Raw genomic sequence first — 19,498 nt, 5'->3', positions numbered from 1 at the left:
AAGTTTTTCTCCACGACCTGAAATTTTATATTTGGTTGTCAATAAACCATGCTCAGTCGAATTCGAATAGTTACGTGGTGTGTGCCTTTTTTATCAAGACCTTGAAGAATGAGTAGGCCAGTGCAATTGCACATTTTTACTTATCGTAAAATACCCAGCAAGCGCCCCCCCAAAACTTGTAGATAATTGGCTGAGAGATAGGGAGGGGGCCCTTATTCGGATCGGGCCCAAAATTCAAGATGGCGGCACAAAATGGCGGCGATCGCGAGAAAGGCACTGTAGCCTTCATTATGAAAAATGTTGATTTATGAGTCATGACACTTCTAGGCAATGCTAAAAACGTAAATTTTCACATTCACTTCGATCACTGTTAAATCCGCAAAACGATTCTTCAGATTTCGATCCCAAAATAAGGTTCAAGCCCTCGGTCTGCAGCTCGTCAGGGTCCTCGGGGACAACGAAGTTTTGTTGCAGCAAAACTTCGTAGTTCTTATCCCACTCACGTATCCTTTTACCGTCCTATTTGAACACGCGAGAAGTGAGGTGCACGTTTCTGCCATTTTTCCGATGCCAGTCCACTACTTCGAGCTTCCTTCTTACCGTGTACGAATGCAAAGTGAACAAAAACAACCGCTCCCGAAAAAATGGCGGCGATGACTGGTAACGCGTTCTCGTAGCAGCAACGACTTGGATTGTATTGGATTCGGCATCGGCTTTGAACACTGTTGCATCCAAAAGCCTGGAAAAAAAACGCCTTCGGAATGGCGGGAAGTGGGAGGGGGCGCTTGCTTGGTCGTGTACAGAAATTCTAAATTCCGCGAAAATGCTTGGGGGGCGCTTGCATGGGTGGGGGCGCTTGATCGGTATTTTACGGTATGTTTTTCAAGTGGTTATACTTTATGAATGGGAAAGTTTAAGTGCGGCTTTATTCCAAACACACTGACTGAACAAGAATATTCAGGTACCCACATTTTGTGCCACATGTTCTAGAGGCAGGAGAGTGGCAGTTGATGCATTGTGTAGAGACACCTATTCACTTTTAGCAGCTCTCTTATGCAAAGGAGTGCATGCAGAAGCTCTTTTAGTCTGCGGCTTGTGCAGCGTGTATTGCTTTTGTTTGTCCTCTCAGTGTATAGGTTTTTCCTCCATTTTGTGTGTGAGTAAAACATGAAATTCTGCAAGCTCTCCAAAACATACATTTTAACACTAATGAACAAATGATATATTTGTTTTTAGCCGTAGACTTGATTCGTGTTTACTTTAAAGTTCAATCTTCAGAAGTTCAGGATACTTCAGTCATAAAATCGAAGCCTGAAGTGTCTGCATAAACACGGGGTGCTGTTTAACAAAGGCAGTTGAGGACCGCAAAATAAAAAGATGCATACTCTCGCACGCATCTCAATTGGCCCGGTGCTTTATCAGCTCTTACTCCCTCAGTTTCAATGGAGCAGATGTTTTCAGAGTACGGTGCTGTTTTGGTGCTTTAAATATTTGACGTTTTGCAAGAAATGATGGTCACCCCAATGCTTTTTATTCAAGGTACCATATTTGTTCGAATATAAGGCGGTCACGATTATAAGGCGACGGGGGAGTTGAAGGACCGGAGAAAAGGAAAAAAAGTTTGCACACTAATATAAGGCTAGAGATCCCGCCAGAAACTTTATTCAAATTCCTACCTTTGAAGTTTAAAAAATTCAGCCGCGATACCACATAATCACGAGCTGTCATCGTCTGAAGCATCACTGCTGTCCTTGTCACTGGTGCACTCCCAAACTTCGCTGTCGTCAGTGCCGTCCAGCGAGTTAGAAATGCAGCACTTCTTGAAAGAACCTGCCACCATAGCGTCGGGTATAGCTGCCCAAGCGTCGGCTATCCAGCGAGCCTCTACCGACGGAGATGCTTGCTTTAAACGGCCCGACGGTGTCAAGGCCGTTTCGTCGGAGGCCATCCATTCGTTGTAGAGGCGTCTTACATGGTCCTTAAAATGCTTAAAGGGACACTGAAGTGATTTGTAAACAATGCGGGATTACTAGCGCAAATTGTAGTCCGGAGTCCCTAGGCCCTGTTTCGACCACTCTGAGCGTGTTTACGCGAATTTATTTAGTAGAAAAATCAATTCGAAAATGCTGTCCTCCTCTCTACACTCTCGCCCATTTTCTTTGGCGTTTTCGTGCGACGTCAGCAGGAGAGGAGCTGGCAATTGGCTGCGCTGCTGCACGGCTCGCCGACCTTCCGCGACCGAGTCAGTCGGCCCAACGTTTAGTGCGCCGGCCGCCGACGGGTCATGGCAATTCGCTCGATCAGTTGAAACTAAGCCACAACACGTTTGTGAATGGAAGAATGTGCCTTTCTTTACTTCGTTAGTTTGTACTCTGTATCTAGCTCGAAGTCAGGGTCGCTTCACGCAAGCGCTGCACAAGCGCACATGCGACGCTTCGCTGACTGGTACGCCAGTAGGAAAATATAAGGCCTCTTGAAGGGGTACAAGAGTCAGCGAAGTCAATATAGGTACTAAGGAAATAAAATCAACTGATATTTTTACCGTACAGCGTAAACTAGGGTGCGGGAAGCACTTTTTTGCGCTGGCGAACAAGCACAGCGGTCAGCAGCACGACTACGCATCTGTGCACGCTTTTCCGTCTAAGAAATGCAATTGCTAGACGTGAGCTATTGTGGAAACTCGGGGGACGCTTACTGCACGAGCACAATACAACAAATAGTCGCCTAAGCTGCTTAAAATACTAAAACTAAATAGAAGTGTAAACTGGTTATACATTATATACCTTATATTTCCACTTATGTTTGCGCTCCCGGCCGTGGCCGTGTGGTCTGGAGCGCTAGATATATGACTGCGAGTGTTTTTTGCCCGTCAGTAGTTCGAATCCCCGCGGATACAAGCTTTTTTTTTCTTTTTTTTTTATATAAGGTAACTTTTTCGTTTTTCGCCGATGTTTTCTATTCTGAGGTCACCTCTTTTTGGGCCGCAACGTTCACTGCTCCACGAAGTAGTCCGCAGAACTCGCGCAGCCTGGCACTGGCGCGCTAGCGAGTTCTCGTTGGCGGGCTGTTGCCATAAGCACCGACTGCTTGCGGGCAGTGGGCACAGGCCAGAATCAACAGACCCTTGGCCTGGTGCGAACACGCCTTTTACGATACAGGCATGAGTAAGGCAAGCTCCAAATATGGGGGAAAAGCGCATGCATTTGTGCGTCTGCGGGGACGCGGAGGGCGTTCATGCACTGCGTAGGCCTCGGCTAGTGAATGCTACGATTCCAAGCCGTTCTGGGAGGCTTATCTTATGCATTTTACAGCCGACAACTTGGCAGAAGCGCGGTACTACGATTACTGGGATATTGAGAATGCCCATCCAACGACGCCATCGGATGTCAGACATGTTGTTTTACAGAACTGAAACCGAAAGCGAAACTTGTTTGATTGCTAACCTTGGGCATCGTCCAATCACGGTGCCCCCTCCTCCCAACGTCACAGCTTAGTTGGTGCGGCCGCCGCAAACCGCGCATGGTAGTTTTTCTTCTTTCGCGCTTTGTAAAATAATTAGCGATTTCTCAACCAGATAAACGATGAAAAGTGTGATAATTTGAGCCAGTCTACGCAGTGCAAGCAAAAACGGGAGCTTGACAAATTCACTTCAGTGTCCCTTTAATACACACGTCCAGTGGCTGCAGTTGGCTCATCATGCCTCCGGGGATGACAACCAGATTGGTGGGATGACAACCAGATCTTCCTGTAGCTTTTTTTTTTACCCCCTCGGTCAGATGTCCCCGAAAAGCGTCGAGGATGAGCATCGATCGGCGAGCCAACAGGGCCCTGGGGTGCCGGCACCACACAGTTGTAATCCAGTCGATGACGAGCTCCTCAGTCATCCAGCCTTTTTCTTGGCAGCGGATGTGCACACCCTTCGGGAATTTTTCGTTTTTAGGCATCGTTTTCCTCTTCAGCACCACGTAAGGCGGTAGCTTGTGCCCATCGGCGGTGCACGCTAACATTACGGTGATCCGCTCTTTTTCACACCCTGCGGTACGTATGCGTACTTGGCGATCACCTTTTGTGTGTACCGTTTGTGCCGACGGCATGCCAAAAAATATTGGAGTCTCGTCCGCGTTTCCGATCTGGCCGAGGAGGAAGTTGCGCTCTCTTCGCAGCCCGATGACGTAGCGCTGAAAAGACAGCAGCTTTTCTTCGTAGTCACGGGGAAGCTTTTGCGTTATAGAAGTCCGCCTTCTAAGTGAGAACCCGGCTCTCTTCATATACTTCTGAACCCAGCCTCGGCTGGCCTTGAACTGCAACCCGGAGATGCCGCGATCTTTTGCGAACTCTCGGGCTTTCATCTGTAGCATTTCCGTTGTCACAGTCAAGTCACAGCTCCTGGTTTGTGTGACGAATTCAGTCAGACTAGCCTCCACTTCGGGAAACACACCTTTGCGCGGTCCTCGGAAAGCTTTCCGCGTCACAGTGCAGGCAAAGGGGGCCCCCTTCTCTTTTCTCCAACGACGCACGTTGTTTTCTGGGACGCCGTACTTCCGACCTGCAGCGCAGTTGCCCAAAGCTTCGGCATCGGTAATCACATTTTTCTTGAATGCCGCATCGTAATGACGACGACGACTTGCCATGATCACTAGTCACAACGGAAAGGTTCCCCCATAGGTAATCCAGTCAAATGCCTCGCCGAACGAAGGTAGAGCACACTAACAATTGTCACGGGAGGCTGCCGCTACACACACACCAGCGAGGGAACACAAAAGACAAGCACATGCAAGCGGCGAAGTGCACGTGGTAAGCTGGCTGCGGCATAGAGAAAGAAATATGGCTGCGGTTTTGAACTCGGTTTGTGGATTGAAACATACTGGATTTTTTCTGGCTGTTTTTGACTTTTTATGACTTCCCGTGACGCGCCATTTCTGATCTCGGAGCCCGCCCTCGAATATAAGGCGGGGGTAGACTTTGAGGCCGCGGTTTTTGGAAAAAAACCTCGCCTTATATTCGAATAAATACGGTAAATTCCAATTAACTGATATAATGGGTTGGAGCTTCGAATTATTGAGCAATTTTGTATTTGAATTGCATTTAAAAGTGCAAGGACCAATACATCACTTCAAACTATTCAGTACTTTCAATTAAGTGACTGAATTATCTAGAGTTGACAGCATTGAAAATGGCAACGCATTTGGAAGGGTGAATCAGTTTGCATCTGTCGTTTCTTGCAATAATATTGTTCAAGTTTTAATCCTCTTTCTTTTTTTTTCCCACTTAGGACTTTTCTCAACGACAGTGGGGAAGTGGAGATCACAAGGAGGCCATATTCCTGCCTGTCATGTCAACAATGCAACCACCAGACAACTCACATGAAAGTCTGTAGCAGTAGCTTGCCTTTTATATGCACAGTTTGCAGAAAAGTCTTCCATAAAAAACACAAACTGAACGTCCACATGAGGGTGCACTCTGGTGAGAGGCCTTATGCCTGTAGCTTTTGTCAAAAGACCTTTGCTTCCAAACGCAACATGGTCAGTCATGAAAGATTGCACTCTGGTGAGAGGCCCTGGATATGTAGCGTCTGTCAGAAAAGCTTTGCTATAAGATCCAACCTGGTTAGGCATGAAAGATTGCACTCTGGTGATAGGCCTTATGTCTGCAGCTTTTGTCAGAAGACCTATACTAACAAAAGCCATATGATGGCTCATGAAAGATTGCACTCTGGTGAGAGGCCCTACATATGTAGTATGTGTGACAAAAGCTTTGCTGTAAGATCCAGCCTGGTTAGGCACGAAAGATTGCACTCTGGTGAGAGGCCTTATGTCTGTAGTGTTTGTGAGAAGACCTTTACTACTAAAAATGATCTGGTTACTCATGAAGAATTGCACTCAGGTGAGAGGCCCTGGATATGTAACATCTGCCAGAAAAGCTTTGCTAAAAGATCCAATCTGGTTAGGCATGAAAGATTGCACTCTGGTGATAGGCCTTATGTCTGCAGCTTTTGTCAGAAGACCTATACTAACAAAAGCCATATGATGGCTCATGAAAGATTGCACTCTGGTGAGAGGCCCTACATATGTAGTATGTGTGACAAAAGCTTTGCTGTAAGATTTAGCCTGGTTAGGCACGAAAGATTGCACTCTGGTGAGAGGCCTTATGTCTGTAGCGTTTGTGAGAAGACCTTTACTACTAAAAATGATCTGGTTACTCATGAAGAATTGCACTCAGGTGAGAGGCCCTGGATATGTAACATCTGCCAGAAGACCTTTGCTAAAAGATCCAATCTGGTTAGGCATGACAAACTGCACTTTGGTGACAGACCCTACATGTGTGATATTTGTACAAAGAGCTTTGCCACAAGCGGCGACCTTATTAGGCATCAAGAAATGCACTCTGATGAGAAATCCCACGTCTAATTTCTGTCAAAAGAAGTTCACTCACAGAAGCAACTTGCTTAGGCATGCAAGATTGCACTCTCTGGAACTTTTGTAAATTGTGCATCCCGCACAAAAGAGGGTTAGTGATAGTGGTTGCATAGGTCTGGGCGGTTTCAGCTGATTTGAAATGTGCATTTTCGCCCTCTCTTCGTTACTGTCTACAAAACAGATTAGCCAAATAAATTCGTTCGTTTGAATACGAAGAGTTTTTTTACCAAAGCATGAACTGATGGGAGGACGTTTTCACTTATTAGTAACGATCAAACCAAACCACGGAATCGTGTCGCTGCGCTCTATCCTTTATATCCTCTTCCAGGCAAAAGATTTCGACACACACTCGAGGGCGACGGAAACACTGTCGGCACGGCATCTTTTGCTAGCTGGGGCACAGCATGCAGAATTTGGACTACGTTACCTAACAAAGAAGCGTTTTTGTGTGTACCGCGGCCGTACACTTTCATGGATATGTATACGTGTGAAAAATATTTGTGTCATGTGTGGGCACTCCGCAAATTCTTTCATGGCCCTTTGGAGCCATCCTGACCTCTCTGTTTGCGAGTCAAATATATGCTTTGAAGCTTGAACGGGATCTGACCAATTTGCATCGTTCAATATAATTTGACCCCAGCGCACGTCTTCCCTGCCTCCTCAGTTGGGAATATCTGGTAGATGTAAATGCCAAATAAAAATTTTACGCGTGTACACATGCATACGATGTTTTTTGCACTTGCAGTCAACAGGCAGAAACTGCAGGGTATACGTACAATCAAACCTTTCATTTTGCGCACCTGTAACTTTTGTGAATTCCACGATTTGGAAAACTTGTTAACTTGAGGGGCACGTGAAACTTGTATTTAATAAAATTAGGCTGTCACACAGTAACTGCGCTTTCTTTCTTTGCACAGTTTTTTTCTTGATCGCCCGCACATTCGGAGTGAATCGCGAGACGCCTACAGGGAAAGCAGTGAGGGAGAACATTTGTGTTATGGCCAGTCATTTTGTTTGCCTCTGCTTGAAATCAAGAAGAAAAGCTCTTGAGGCTTATTTAGTCCGATGACCATATGCCTTGCTTTCTTAGGCCGAAGTATTTAGGAACGGATTTTTTTGGTAAAGCATTTCACTACAGTTTTTTTTTCTTTTTTCTCGAACTAGCCTGGCCAGCTACATGCGGAGAGCCTTCATTGCATGACGTTCGAGGATAACCCAATAGTTTCCACAATTAATTAGAATAAACAGTGCGTCTGGCTCAGCCGGGCTATCTTTGAACGTGGTCTCATGGTCTCAACATTGCACAAAATAATGGTTCCAGCGGTGGTAGCGAAATGGCTACTCTAGTTGCTGTGGTTTTACTCTTCCATCTCGCTCGCGGAGGTTAGCGGGCGCAAATAGGCTCCGTAGCCCACTTAGCAAAAAATTCGGGACGCGAAATTAAGGCGTCTTTTAATAGTTCTATAGCGATCCTGCGCTGGAGCTTTGACTGACAGGTTACCGCCCTAGTGGGAGCGCCATTTTATTTTAGGTAGTACCTGCAGCAGACGCTCAAAACTAAAGTGGCTGCGAATGCTAGCGGCGGCGGCGGTTGTCACAACGTTCCCAGCAGAAAGCAATGTAAAGGAAGGCATTCCTGTGTCTACCAGTGCCACAATCAGGAAGGATTCGATGCGAATATTACGTTCTACTCCGCTCCGTCGAAACCGCGCGAGGTCAGCGGCGATAGCGCTGGATTTAGGTAGTCCGACGGGCGAGGCAAGCAATCGGACTTCTCGTTGCAGTCAATCTTGACGTTCTGAACTTTTGCGTGGCTAAGCGCGGAGAACAGCGAGCTTACGAATATTTATTAAATCCACACCACCATGGCAGCCCACATTGAACACCAGGATATGCAGTGTGCTTTTGGAGGACAGCACGAGGGGTAAAGGGGTGACCACATGCGGCGGCGAGTGATGTAAAAACCGTAACTCATCGGGTACAGCTAGCAGATAGTGTGCACGACAGCGACAGGCTAAAAAAATTATACACAGGTCCCCGGGGTCGACGACAGAGGCAGGCAACGGGCCGTCGCTGTCGCTCGTTTTTTGCCAGTCGGAAGCGGCCCACAAGCGAGCGGCAGTGACGAGCGATGAGGACGGACAGCATTGGCGGCAGTGTATTAACTTTTTTTCGCTTGTCACTTTCGCCCACGCTATCTGCTTGTTGTACACATTGAGTTACGTACGTTTTCACGTCGCTTGTCACCGTAGGTGCATGTGGTTACCCGTCAAAAACATGCACCGTCCGGCATACGTTCCATTGTTTTCCTCATCGGTGTACCACTGTGTAAAGCCTTGTGATGCTTGATCGTAGGTGGAGTGATTCGAGAGGTCAGCCTTTAGTGCGCTAAACGAAGTCGTGTTAGTAATCTGCCCGCCCTTTTTAGTGTACCACTGCTGTGCGAAACCCCCTCCTCTTTTTTTTCCCCCGGATTGCCCAGCGTGACTACAAAGTGCGGTGAGTGGCCGAACGATGGCACTACCTGCGCAAAAGAATCAAAACATGCCACGGCAGCTGCCGCCGATCGCCTCAAATGGCAGTTATTACAAAAATAAAGCTCTACGTGTGGAAAAGGGGATGATAGTGTGGCGAAAAGTTGTGTTAGGGTTTGTCATTCACAATTGTAGAGATAGCGGCGATCAAATATATGCCACGATGCTAAGCCTAAAGTTCCCAACACCCGAGCCGACCCCAGCAGCGCACTGGTTGCGGGTTGTTAGGGAAGCCCCTCTAAAACTCGCCGCGCGCAAGTCCGTTGCGTTTGGGACCAGGTTGCCCTATTCTAAAACTGCCCATTAACACATTTAGTCGCTATTTCGCCCCGCCAGATGCGAAGACTGTGCCCTCAAAAACATTCTCTAGTTGTTTATTCCGCTTGATGCCATATATGTTTTTGTGGGGGGGAGGGGGGGGAGCTTTTTTTGCGTTTGAAGGAGCTCCTTTCTGTCTACTTGCAGAGGTGGGCAACACCAACTCGGAGCTGCACAAGCCCAGCGGAGCTCCACGTCGTACACATAGCTTGATGTACACTGCTTCCACCCTTCATCCGTCCAACGTTCTTGTAGAAAGTCTGAGGGTAATGGTAACAATTCGCAGACCCATACCGCGAAACGACCGGTGGCATTCTCCCCTGGCAAACACGACACAAAATATGTTAAAACAGCACATGTGCAACCCGCGCGCAGGCCGATACACACACGGAAACAGGCGGATCGTCTGCTTTCATACTAAATGTTTCTGCGCCGCTCTACTAGGCGGCGCTCAGTTTACGTTGTTCGGAGTGCCTCCTACCCAGCGCAGGTTCCCTATTGCAGCTTCAATTGTGACCTTATGTACCTCGAGCAATTGGATTTCGCCTCTCTAACTGGCCGAAAAACCCCAATTCGTGCCCACTTTCCGCGGCAGTAGCGCGTGGCACAGGCCGGCCGTCGGCTGCTCTCGCTCCCATCACTCCGGCAGTCCGATTTCTCGCAGCGCCCTCTGCGGAGCGCTGTGCATGCATCAGCAGCGCGGACATGCCCCCCCCCCCCCCCCTATAGAAAAGGCGCGGGGATGGCAGACTAGCAAATATTTCTAGGCACCATACTAATAAGGTGGCTTAAGATTCGTAATGGTTTCGTTACGGAGTCGCACCGTGGCTCTGTCGCAGAAACATTTATTCTGAAAATTGAACTTCTGGCTTGATTTTTTCCACAATATCCATTATTCATATACAATAATCCTATGGGACAAGTGGCGGTTTCTCTGAAAAGTCAGGAATATCGAGCTGGTCCGTATTTTTTGGAGTCCGGAGAAACAGTCGGCTATTGTATTTGCTCACAGGTAAGCTTGTTCAAACGATTTGGCTTAGTAATACACATCCTACAATTCTTATTTCAAGTGAAGATTTTTGTGGCGGTGCAATAAATATATCTAGTTTTAATGACATTCATGCGCTTCAAATGCGTCATTCATGATGCTCGTGTCTAGAAGATTGAAGCAAAGTTGAAAGCCGGGCTAGTTGAAAATGGTTCATGACTGGAACTGGAGTAGAAGCGGAGACACCGACCAAAAGAAACTTAAAAACTTTAAAAACAACAAGACGTTTCGGCTTCGTTACTGAAGCCTTGTTCACAATGAGGCGAATAAAAGTTCATGCGCGCTTATTAAAAATAAGCGCGCATGAACTTTTATTCGCGTCATTGTGAACAAGGCTTCAGTAACGAAGCCGAAACGTCTTGTTGTTTATAAAGTTTTTAAAGTTTCTTTTGGTCGGTGTCTCCACTTCTACTCCAACATGTTTCCCTACCAGACGGGTTTCCGTCAAACCCTCGACTTCATGACTGGAACTGCGCACAAAAATCTGGACCAAGGGAAGAGAACACACACAACGCAGTTTTCAACTAAATTTATTATCAGAAAAAACACACACATATATATAGGCTATGTCACATGATTTCTTCGGGGCACACATGCGCACGGAGACTCCGAATACACGTTACACGTGCGTTGCTAACAGGTTAATCTCTTTATCTAGTAAGACCAGCAATGGGTGACTCACACAGTCATCTTTGTGAGAAGTAATATGGAAGGCTTCTGTCAACTCTCTTGCCACCTGTTTCTTGTGGGAAAATAAAATATCTGTGTTATCGAAACATGGTGTGCAATCACATTCGGCGCAGTGGAGGGCTAAGTGAGTGAAGGGCCGCCCCTGTAGGCTCGACAAATGCTCTCTTAATCTGATATTGACACAGCTTCTAGTTTGCCCTACATACACATGACTGCACATCATCGGGATGCGGTATACGAAGTTTTTCTTGCATTCAACAAAACGCCGCGAATGACGTACTGTACATACTTGTGTGCCTTGAGGCTGTTCAAACTTCTTTCGAACCAGAGAGCACACACTACTCGGCTTATTCTTCGCCGAAAACGCCACCTTCACACCAAATCGCGCTGCCACATTCTTTAATCGATGTGATAACCCGTGCACGTACGTAATTCACGATAACGGGCCTCGCTCCTTAGGATCCCTTCCTTTTTCTTTGGAACCGCTGCCCTCTGACAGGACGGCTTTTTTCACTTTCTTGCTCACCACGAATCGCACCGCGTCAGGGAAGCCTGCCTTCCTGAGACACGCTACTTGCTGATTGAAGGACTGCCCCACACCGTGTGGGCAAGATTTCATCACTGCCGACTTCAAACAGGCCACTGCAATACCTTGCTTGACTATTTTGGAGTGGTCTGAAGAAAAGTTAAGTGGCTTCTCTGAACGTCGCAAACCTTTTTTTCTCTCAGCTGCTAAAGGAAATTTACCATTCATTGTCACTGTCATTCATACTCGTTGCTACACTGAAATCTGGTGCAAAAGCAGTCCCCTTTTTATGCTGGTTTACAAGTTCTCCTATCCCTCTGTAGATATCCTCTGCAGTTAGACAAAAATTTACTGGACTTGTCTGTACATTAAGTACGTAAATGCAGTAGCTCAAGTTGATTTTACCATAGCACTGAATGCAAGGGACAACAACGGTGCATCGTTGGAGAAGATAACCTGCCAACATTGTTTGAAAATACTCACCATCATTCTAACTGCTATATTACTAAAAATATTTCCTAGCAACACAGAATAGATATGTGGACTTAGCAAGTTGACAACAAAAAATTTTGATCCGTCTTTCCAATTGCAAAAGGTTCTTTAGTTATTTACTTTACGTAACTGCGGCTTTTAAATTTTCCAATCAAGAGCATCATAGGTGCGTGTGTCTGAAGTTGTGGTATTCTGCTGCAATTTCCGGTACGCATTTAAATATTGTGAGCAAACACTACCCCTCGAATGAAAAAGTGATGCATTCCACTGCTTTCGTTCACCACATTACTTGCACGTGCTTGCTACAGCAACAAAATGTGCTTGCCAGGTAAGCAGGTGTGGGCCACTCACTCATCGTCAAAAAGCCCGCAGAACTGCCCTTGCCTAGCCGTGTCGTACACTGTCTACGCCTTGACAGCGCACTGGTACCAGCAGCAGCATGGAAAGTGGGGCTGATGCTCAGGGTGCATGCATCCCGCAGCAGCGCGTGTGGACAGACCTCCAACTCAAGCTCGTGCTGGGTACACATTGGTAATTGAATTTCTGCTGGCCCAAGCGAATTGGACCAGCTCACGCTAGTGAAGTAGCCCTCAATGGAACCTAGCGAAAGCACGTTAATGTGCGCGCTACAATCACAGGAGGTACGATCAAATGGGGGGACGTACTGATCCGTTTGATCGCTGGACGTCCGTCACGTCCGTCGAGCGCCACACACGCCGTGCCGTTGGAAGGTTTCCAAATGCTTGGACCAATCGCTTATGTTTACATTGTTTGCATGCAATCCTTAAATTAAGAGAACAAATCTAGGTCAATAAATAGGCGCGTACAGTTGCATCTCGTATGCGTGAATTAGATGCTAACAAAAAACATCTAGTTAGTCTGCCCAACATTTACACGGCTCTGAACAGCGCGATCATTGTGTTTTTTTTTGTTTTTACGGAGGACATAATTTCAGCGATAATAATTAAGCATGGACAGTGCCCTTGTTTAACGGTCATCCAATTTCGACGCAATTGCAAGCTCTCCCAAAATTTTGGGTCTTGACTCTGGTCTTACTAACACATTGTTCAGTGGTCAATGCTGTTGGAAAAAGAAGGAAAACAGCCAAAGCTACTAAATTTAAGGTTGCACTCACAGAAAGCAAAAAAAAAACAATCTATTTCTAGAAATATGCCTAATTCAGCAAGTTCCTCGGAGGCATTGGCAAATCACCCCCCTACGCGGCTGGGTAAAATCAAGAGATACTGATCAGTTGCAGTTGCGAAACGACACCAGCGAGGATTGCTGTACTGGATGGGAGCAGTCTGTCTTGATTTTTACCCAACCGGCTAAACCGCTTCCGCTCACTGACTAGCCAGCGTCACTATCAATAATTAACAGTGACTCTGGCTAGTCAGTGAGCGGAAGCGGTTTGGCCGGTTGGGTAAAAATCAAGACAGACTGCTCCCATCCAGTACAGCAATCCTCGCTGGTGTCGTTTCGCAACTGCAACTGATCAGTATGTCTTAATTTTACCTAACCGGACAAACCGCTTCCGCTCACTGACTAGCCAGCGTCGGAGTGCGGCAACATGGGTCGATGGGTAGAGATCGCCCAACAGACTCGGAGACTGCTATATGTGGCTTTTCTAGACATCTCCAAGACCTACGACTGCGTTGATCAGGGCATTCTCTGATCCATCCCGTGCGAGCTGGGTCTGGGGGACCCAAACTGTGAGCTTTTGCAGGCACTGTATGCAGACATGACTGCAGAGGTGGAGTGGCAGGGGTGTACAATGGCACCGGTGCCAGTGCGACGGGGGCAGGGTTGTCCCCTGTCACCACTATTGTTCATGGTGTACGTGGCAGGCGTGACTCAGCGCTTGGAGGCATCGGGGGTTGGTTTCTCCCTGGAGCACTACAGGGAGGGTCCACCAGTGCGGTGTACCATCCCGGTGTTGGTGTATGCGGACGATTTTGCCTTGTTTGCGGACACCCCGGAGGAGCTGCAGAAGCTCCTGGAGATCTGCAGCACAGAAATGACCCGGATAGGCTTGCAGTTTAACCAAACGAAGTCCATGGTTATGGCATGGGGTGCCGAACAGCCGGAGGCGTCGTGGAGTCTTCAGGGGGGCACAATCAGGCTAACAGACACAGTGAAATACCTGGGCGTGAGTCTGACCAGTGGGTGCGACTACATGGCTGCTCACGAAAAGGCAGTACGGGTGAAGGCGGCTAGAAGCAAGGGCATGTTGGGCCGCCAGTCGCTTTGGTCTTTCAACCGGTACGAGGTGATGAGGGCCTTGTGGAAGATGGTGGCAGTGCCTGGACTCGCCTATGCCAACGCGGTCCTCTGCCTCTCGGCGGGCGTAAGGGAATTCCTGGAAAGGTGCCGGAGGGGTGTTGGCCGGCTGGCCCTTGGGGCAGGGAAGCAGATCCCGTTGGAGACCATTCAAGGCGAACTCGGTTGGTCGAGTTTCGTGGCACGGGAGGCAGTGGCGAAGAGCCACTATGAGGACAGACTCCTCCGCCTCCCAGACACGAGTATTGCCCGCCGAACCTTGGTGCATGCTGTCTACACCAGTTGTGCCTCCAGGTGGGTGAAGCGGTCGGCCGCACTTCGCCGCAGGTATGGCCTGCCAGCCTTTTCGCTCGCAGTGACGGACAAGTGCCTGACTGCCCATGCCCGACGACTCCGCGTGCAACAGGTGGAGGCAGCGGAGTGGTACGAGGCAGCGAAGCAGAAGTCGGCGCTGACGATGTACATTCAAAAGAGGGAGATCCGTCGAGAGGGCCTTTACGACAACTCGTGGGGCAGCGGTTTGCTCGCTGAAGCTCGAGGAGGCGTGCTGCGTAAACGGGTGTGGAGGGCGCGTTTCACAGGTGAGCTACAGACTTCCTGTGCCCTCTGTAGGGAGTGCGACGAGACTCTCGAGCACGTGATCGTCGGGTGCCCCAACATAACCCCCCCTGCCCGGACGATGTCGCTGCCCACCGCCCTGGGTTTCCGGATTGGCGGCGACGTAGAGCGTGAGGTCATTGAAGTGACGAAGAGGCGGCTGGCATGAATGAAACTTTATTAACGATACGGGGGGGGGGGCTTGGTAGCCTAGTTGGGGAAGAGGGGTAGAGTTAATACTACTGACTGCGGCTGGAGGTTTGGTTGCAAAACTGTGCGCTGGGGCGAAGGCTGTGAGAAAACATACAGGGGCGCTGCTCTTTGGAGCGACGCAAGGAGGGACCTTTTCATATTTTTTCTTTGCGTTTTCTTTTTTGGTTTGGTTGCGCGTTTTAGCTGCGATAGCCCGTTTCCAAGGGCACAGCCACCATCACCATGTGATTTGGCAACGCCTCCAAGGACCTTGCCCATATTTCAATGTGCAGGACTTTCCCCTGAGCAACACAATAGTAGTCCTTTGAGAACTGCTCGTCGTTCATTCTTCAGTATGACATAGCGCCAGAACGCCTGTCCCAATTCTAAAAACAACAAAAAAAAACTGAAAAACATAGATAAGTCAGCTTCAACATTAAACTTTCTGAAGTAGTGATACCAAAGTCAACTGCATTTAACTCGACAGAGTCTTAGCAGTCGCGCTAATAGTAGCGGCCCCGCGGATCTAACATGCTGTCTAACACATATTTTAAATTTATCGCTGAAACAGTAGCAAACTACTGATTTATTTACTACCACAGATAAGGCAACAGATATTGCGGAGATAGGCTAGCGGAGAGGAGAAGAAGAGTGATCCGATTAAGGAACTCAAGCTGCTCAAGCCACACGGGTCGCGGCCGCGCAGCCAATAACGATTAACTGATACTCACTCCATTCACACTTTGATGGTCATCTACAAATAATTCTTTTTTACCACCATGCAGCAGCCCGAACAATCGACGCCTGAGGAGAACTCCCACAGAGAGGCACAGCACAGAGCAACGTTACTAGAATAACGATGGCACAAAACGCAGAGCCTGCTGACATAGAGCGAATGCCGGCTACTGTGACTACCGTCCCTACCCAACGTTACTAGAATAAACTCAGTTTCGGAGCTCCGCATTTCCGCCAGCGGAGGAGGGTGGGCCAAACGGCGGTCGCGAGAACTAGCGGCGCTGCAGTCAAGTCTTGCGCTACTCTCGGGGCGTCGTCTGCTACTGCGGCGGCGGCGGCGGCGGCGTGCCGGGGTGGGCCGCCGCGGAGTTGCTCGCGGCGGCTTTCTAGTTGTGCTACCAAACTTAAACATTTATCATCCTTGCAGTCGGCAAACTTCAAAATTAGTCATCCTTCCAGTTGACACCCCGCATCACATTTGCGCACTGTTTACGTAGATATGCATACAGTCGTCTGTATGCATTGACTTGCGTGTGTTTCTCATTGGTTGGCTGATTCGACGGTGGGCCTATATTTGAGCTGTGTAGATTGCGTTCAACTTCCGTATACGAGAGTTTCTTAGCGAGTGAGCATTTTCAGCGTAGTTTCGATAAGTACTGAGCTGTCTTATCTTGACCAAAAACGACCCAACAAGTTTGTAAGATAGTGACTTTATATTTTTATTTTACTTTATATTATATTTTATATTTTATTTTATTCACGAGCCGGCGAGTGTAAAATATTCCACACCTTTTGTTCGTTGCCTCGTCGTAAAAACTCTCGAAAATCCACTGCTTTGAAGGCAGCATGACAGTGGACAATTTATCAATTGTCAGTGTGAGGCCAGGGCAACTCTGAGTCACGGCAGCGTTGCTAATAATCGCTTGCCTTTCGTCTTGCTGTTCTGCTTCCGGCGGCTCCTCCGCCGAAGAACTAGGCACTGGACTTTTTCGGGACACCGTGCGTTTTTGGGGTGATTTGCGCCTTTATCCCGAAACTTTCGGCTTCGATATATGTGGTGGAAGTGCTGGGAACAAACGCGGAATGGCACCGGGCGCGAGCTCCCACTTTCCGCGTGCTATCAAAATTTCTTGTCCGGCAACAACATGACGATAGTGCTTTACAATGTCGTCATCTTCAAAATGAATGTCACAGACTTTGCATTTCGCAGTTAGCTTTTTATCTTTGCGATGTAAAGCTTGCTCCCACCTTTTGAATTCCGTAGGGTCCTTTGGTGGTCCGAAGAAGCGGCGTAAAGTGGAGTAGCCGTTGCGGTAGCTGCTCTTGCATCCCGGCGCAAAGCAAGTCGGCATGCAGAACCGTGGATAAATCTCTTGCTCCTCCTACGCTTTGTACATGACGTACGTGTCTTCGTGCAAGCTCCTTCGCATGGCCGAAAACAGTTCCAAAAATGACCGACGAGCAAAGCGTACACACTCGCTGCCAACGTTACTAGTAATGTTGGTCGCTGCAAAGCACGCGCACTTGCACTTGCACCGACGATCTTAATGAAAACCTTCTGGAGTGAAGGAGGCGCCCGCTATTGACGCCGACGCTCGCCAGGCAAAACAACACGTGTTTTGCCTGGCTTCAGGCAAAACATGCGAGGGTGGTCGTTCCGGCCCGCATGGCAGTGCGACAGTTTTTGTAAACCTCATCAGTGGCTGGTCCCGTTAACCAGCTTCCGGTGTAGAGTTCCTGTGCTGAATTTTTATGTGCGCCGGGCTGGTCTCACCTTCTACGGCCTTTCAATTAATTCCGGGTAAATAAAAATCATACACCCCTTTGTTACTTCCACCGAGTACCTGACTTTTGGAATGTTTCAAGCGAATACGCATTACGCCCGCGAACGGCTGAATGCGTATTCGATCATATTCAATCGCGTACAGCTAATAAGGAATTGCTTAAACAACTGCCTTAAGTGACAAACAAAAGTAGTAGGGTTGTTGTTTTTTGACACCCCTTTCCTTTTACGAAACCAAAAAATGCTTTCAGGTGGTTATGAGACATCTTGTGCGTGAGCAAATTCTGCAGCTTCCCTGTTTCCACAAGCCTGTCAAAAGTTGCCATGACACTGTTCATACGTATGGGGAGTCCTAAAAATACGGTTTTCTTGAGGCCCTCAATAGCTGATTTTCCTTGTGCATCCTGGAGTCCTGTTATGTACAATTCAGCCTTTAAAAAAGTCCTAATTGAATCCTCATTCGCCTTTCGCAGAGGTGCCTTGTACGATCAGGTGGAGGGATTTCTTGAGTTCAAAACATCAAAAATGCGGTCAAAGATCCTTATGAACTTAGGTGTAGAATCCGCGCCTTTAAATTGTGGATTAAACCTTTAACGTGATTTCGCAAAAGTCGAGTGCATCTGCCAGAGATGAACTAAGCGTCAGAACTGTAGGCGAACTTTCATCTTCGGTGATCTAATGTCTCGTATGCACCACAAACAGCGCTGAGGCCGGAGGAGGTGAGGCGAGCCCGGCGCATATACAATTTGAGAATAAGAACTCTACATCGGAAGCTGGTTAACGGCACCTCGCACTGACGAGATTCACAAAAACTGCCGTGTTGCTGCTCAGGCATAAAGGCGCGGCTTTTACAAACGTGTTGGGTCATTTTTCGTCGAGATAAGACAGCTCAGTAGTTATCGAAACTACGCTGAAAATGCTCAGTCGCTAAGAAACTCCCGTATACGGAAGTTAAACGCAATCTACACAGCTCAAATATAGGCCCACCGTCGATTCTCAGCCAGCAAATGAGCAACGCATGCAAGTCAATGCGCATACAGACGATCGTATGTATATCTACTCAAACAGTGCACAAATGGGATGCGGTAACGTCGACTGGAAGGATGAAGATGTTTAAGCTTGTCGACCGGGAAGATTATATATGTTTAAGTTTAGCAATAGCAGTACTAGAAAGCCGCCGCGGTACGTCGGGGCGGCGGTCCGCCGCGGACGGCTGCTACGGCGGCCCGCCGCAGTAGCAGACGACGCGCCGAGAGTAGCGCAAGACTCGACTACAGCGCCACTAGTTCTCGCGCCCGCCACGCGGCCCGCCTCTCCGGCGGAGCTTTCAAACTGAGTTTATTCTAGTAACGTTGGTCCCTACCGTCTAAGCGTTTATCCTCCTCCTCCTTTCAGTTGTGCGCGAACTAGAAAAAAAAAAATAGTTAGCACGCGGCGTGCTAACTAAAAAAATAATTATTGGCAGGCGGCGTGCGAACTAAAAATAAATGCTGCGTTCCAATTCGCAGACAGCTTGGTAGACAGTCTACGAAGTAGTCTAACTAGACGTCTCAAGGAATGAAATTGGAATGCGCCGCGGCATGGAGGAAAGAAAATGTTTGCGTTTGCGCCGCGGTCGCAAACGCAACACCAGCGCAGGCATGAGCGCAAACGACAGCGTCGTAGCAGACATGTTGAGTTGAGCAAGCCGCAATTTTCGTAACTGAGATTACCATTGTTATTACAAATGTTACGTAATGTGAAAACTAGGCAAAGTCACTTTTATCACTAGTAAATTTTACCTAATATTTAAATAAAGGAATAAGTGATTTTGGTTCAACATAAAAACGCAAAAAGGTGGCGCTGGCGTCGCTTTTCAGTTTAGACAGGAAGGTAGCCTGCGTCGTT

The 19,498-nt window shown here is 48.0% G+C and overlaps 1 protein-coding gene across 4 annotated transcripts in view; it reads left to right on the top strand.

Annotated features, from left to right (window-relative positions):
- Window positions 1-10,502, top strand: part of LOC144158705 (uncharacterized) — a 28,969-nt gene extending 18,467 nt beyond the window's left edge. For 3 of the 4 annotated variants that reach the window (XM_077689762.1, XM_077689761.1, XM_077689760.1), the window contains exon 5: window positions 5,273-9,341. In XM_077689762.1, the coding sequence (XP_077545888.1) occupies window positions 5,273-6,407 (1,135 nt within the window). In that variant the 3' untranslated portion in view covers window positions 6,408-9,341. Of the gene's footprint in view, window positions 1-5,272; window positions 9,342-9,415 lie in introns of those variants that run through there. The other variant, XM_077689763.1, reaches the window with a different exon arrangement.
- The last annotated feature ends 8,996 nt before the right edge of the window (window positions 10,503-19,498 follow it).

This window comes from Haemaphysalis longicornis, unplaced genomic scaffold, assembly GCF_048455015.1.
Source record: "Haemaphysalis longicornis isolate Haplotype H1 unplaced genomic scaffold, Haemaphysalis longicornis Haplotype H1 scaffold_10, whole genome shotgun sequence".
NCBI classification, from domain to species: domain Eukaryota; kingdom Metazoa; phylum Arthropoda; class Arachnida; order Ixodida; family Ixodidae; genus Haemaphysalis; species Haemaphysalis longicornis.
The sequence above is the reverse complement of the archived record's forward strand: the minus strand, read 5'-3'. Positions and strand labels throughout refer to the sequence as shown.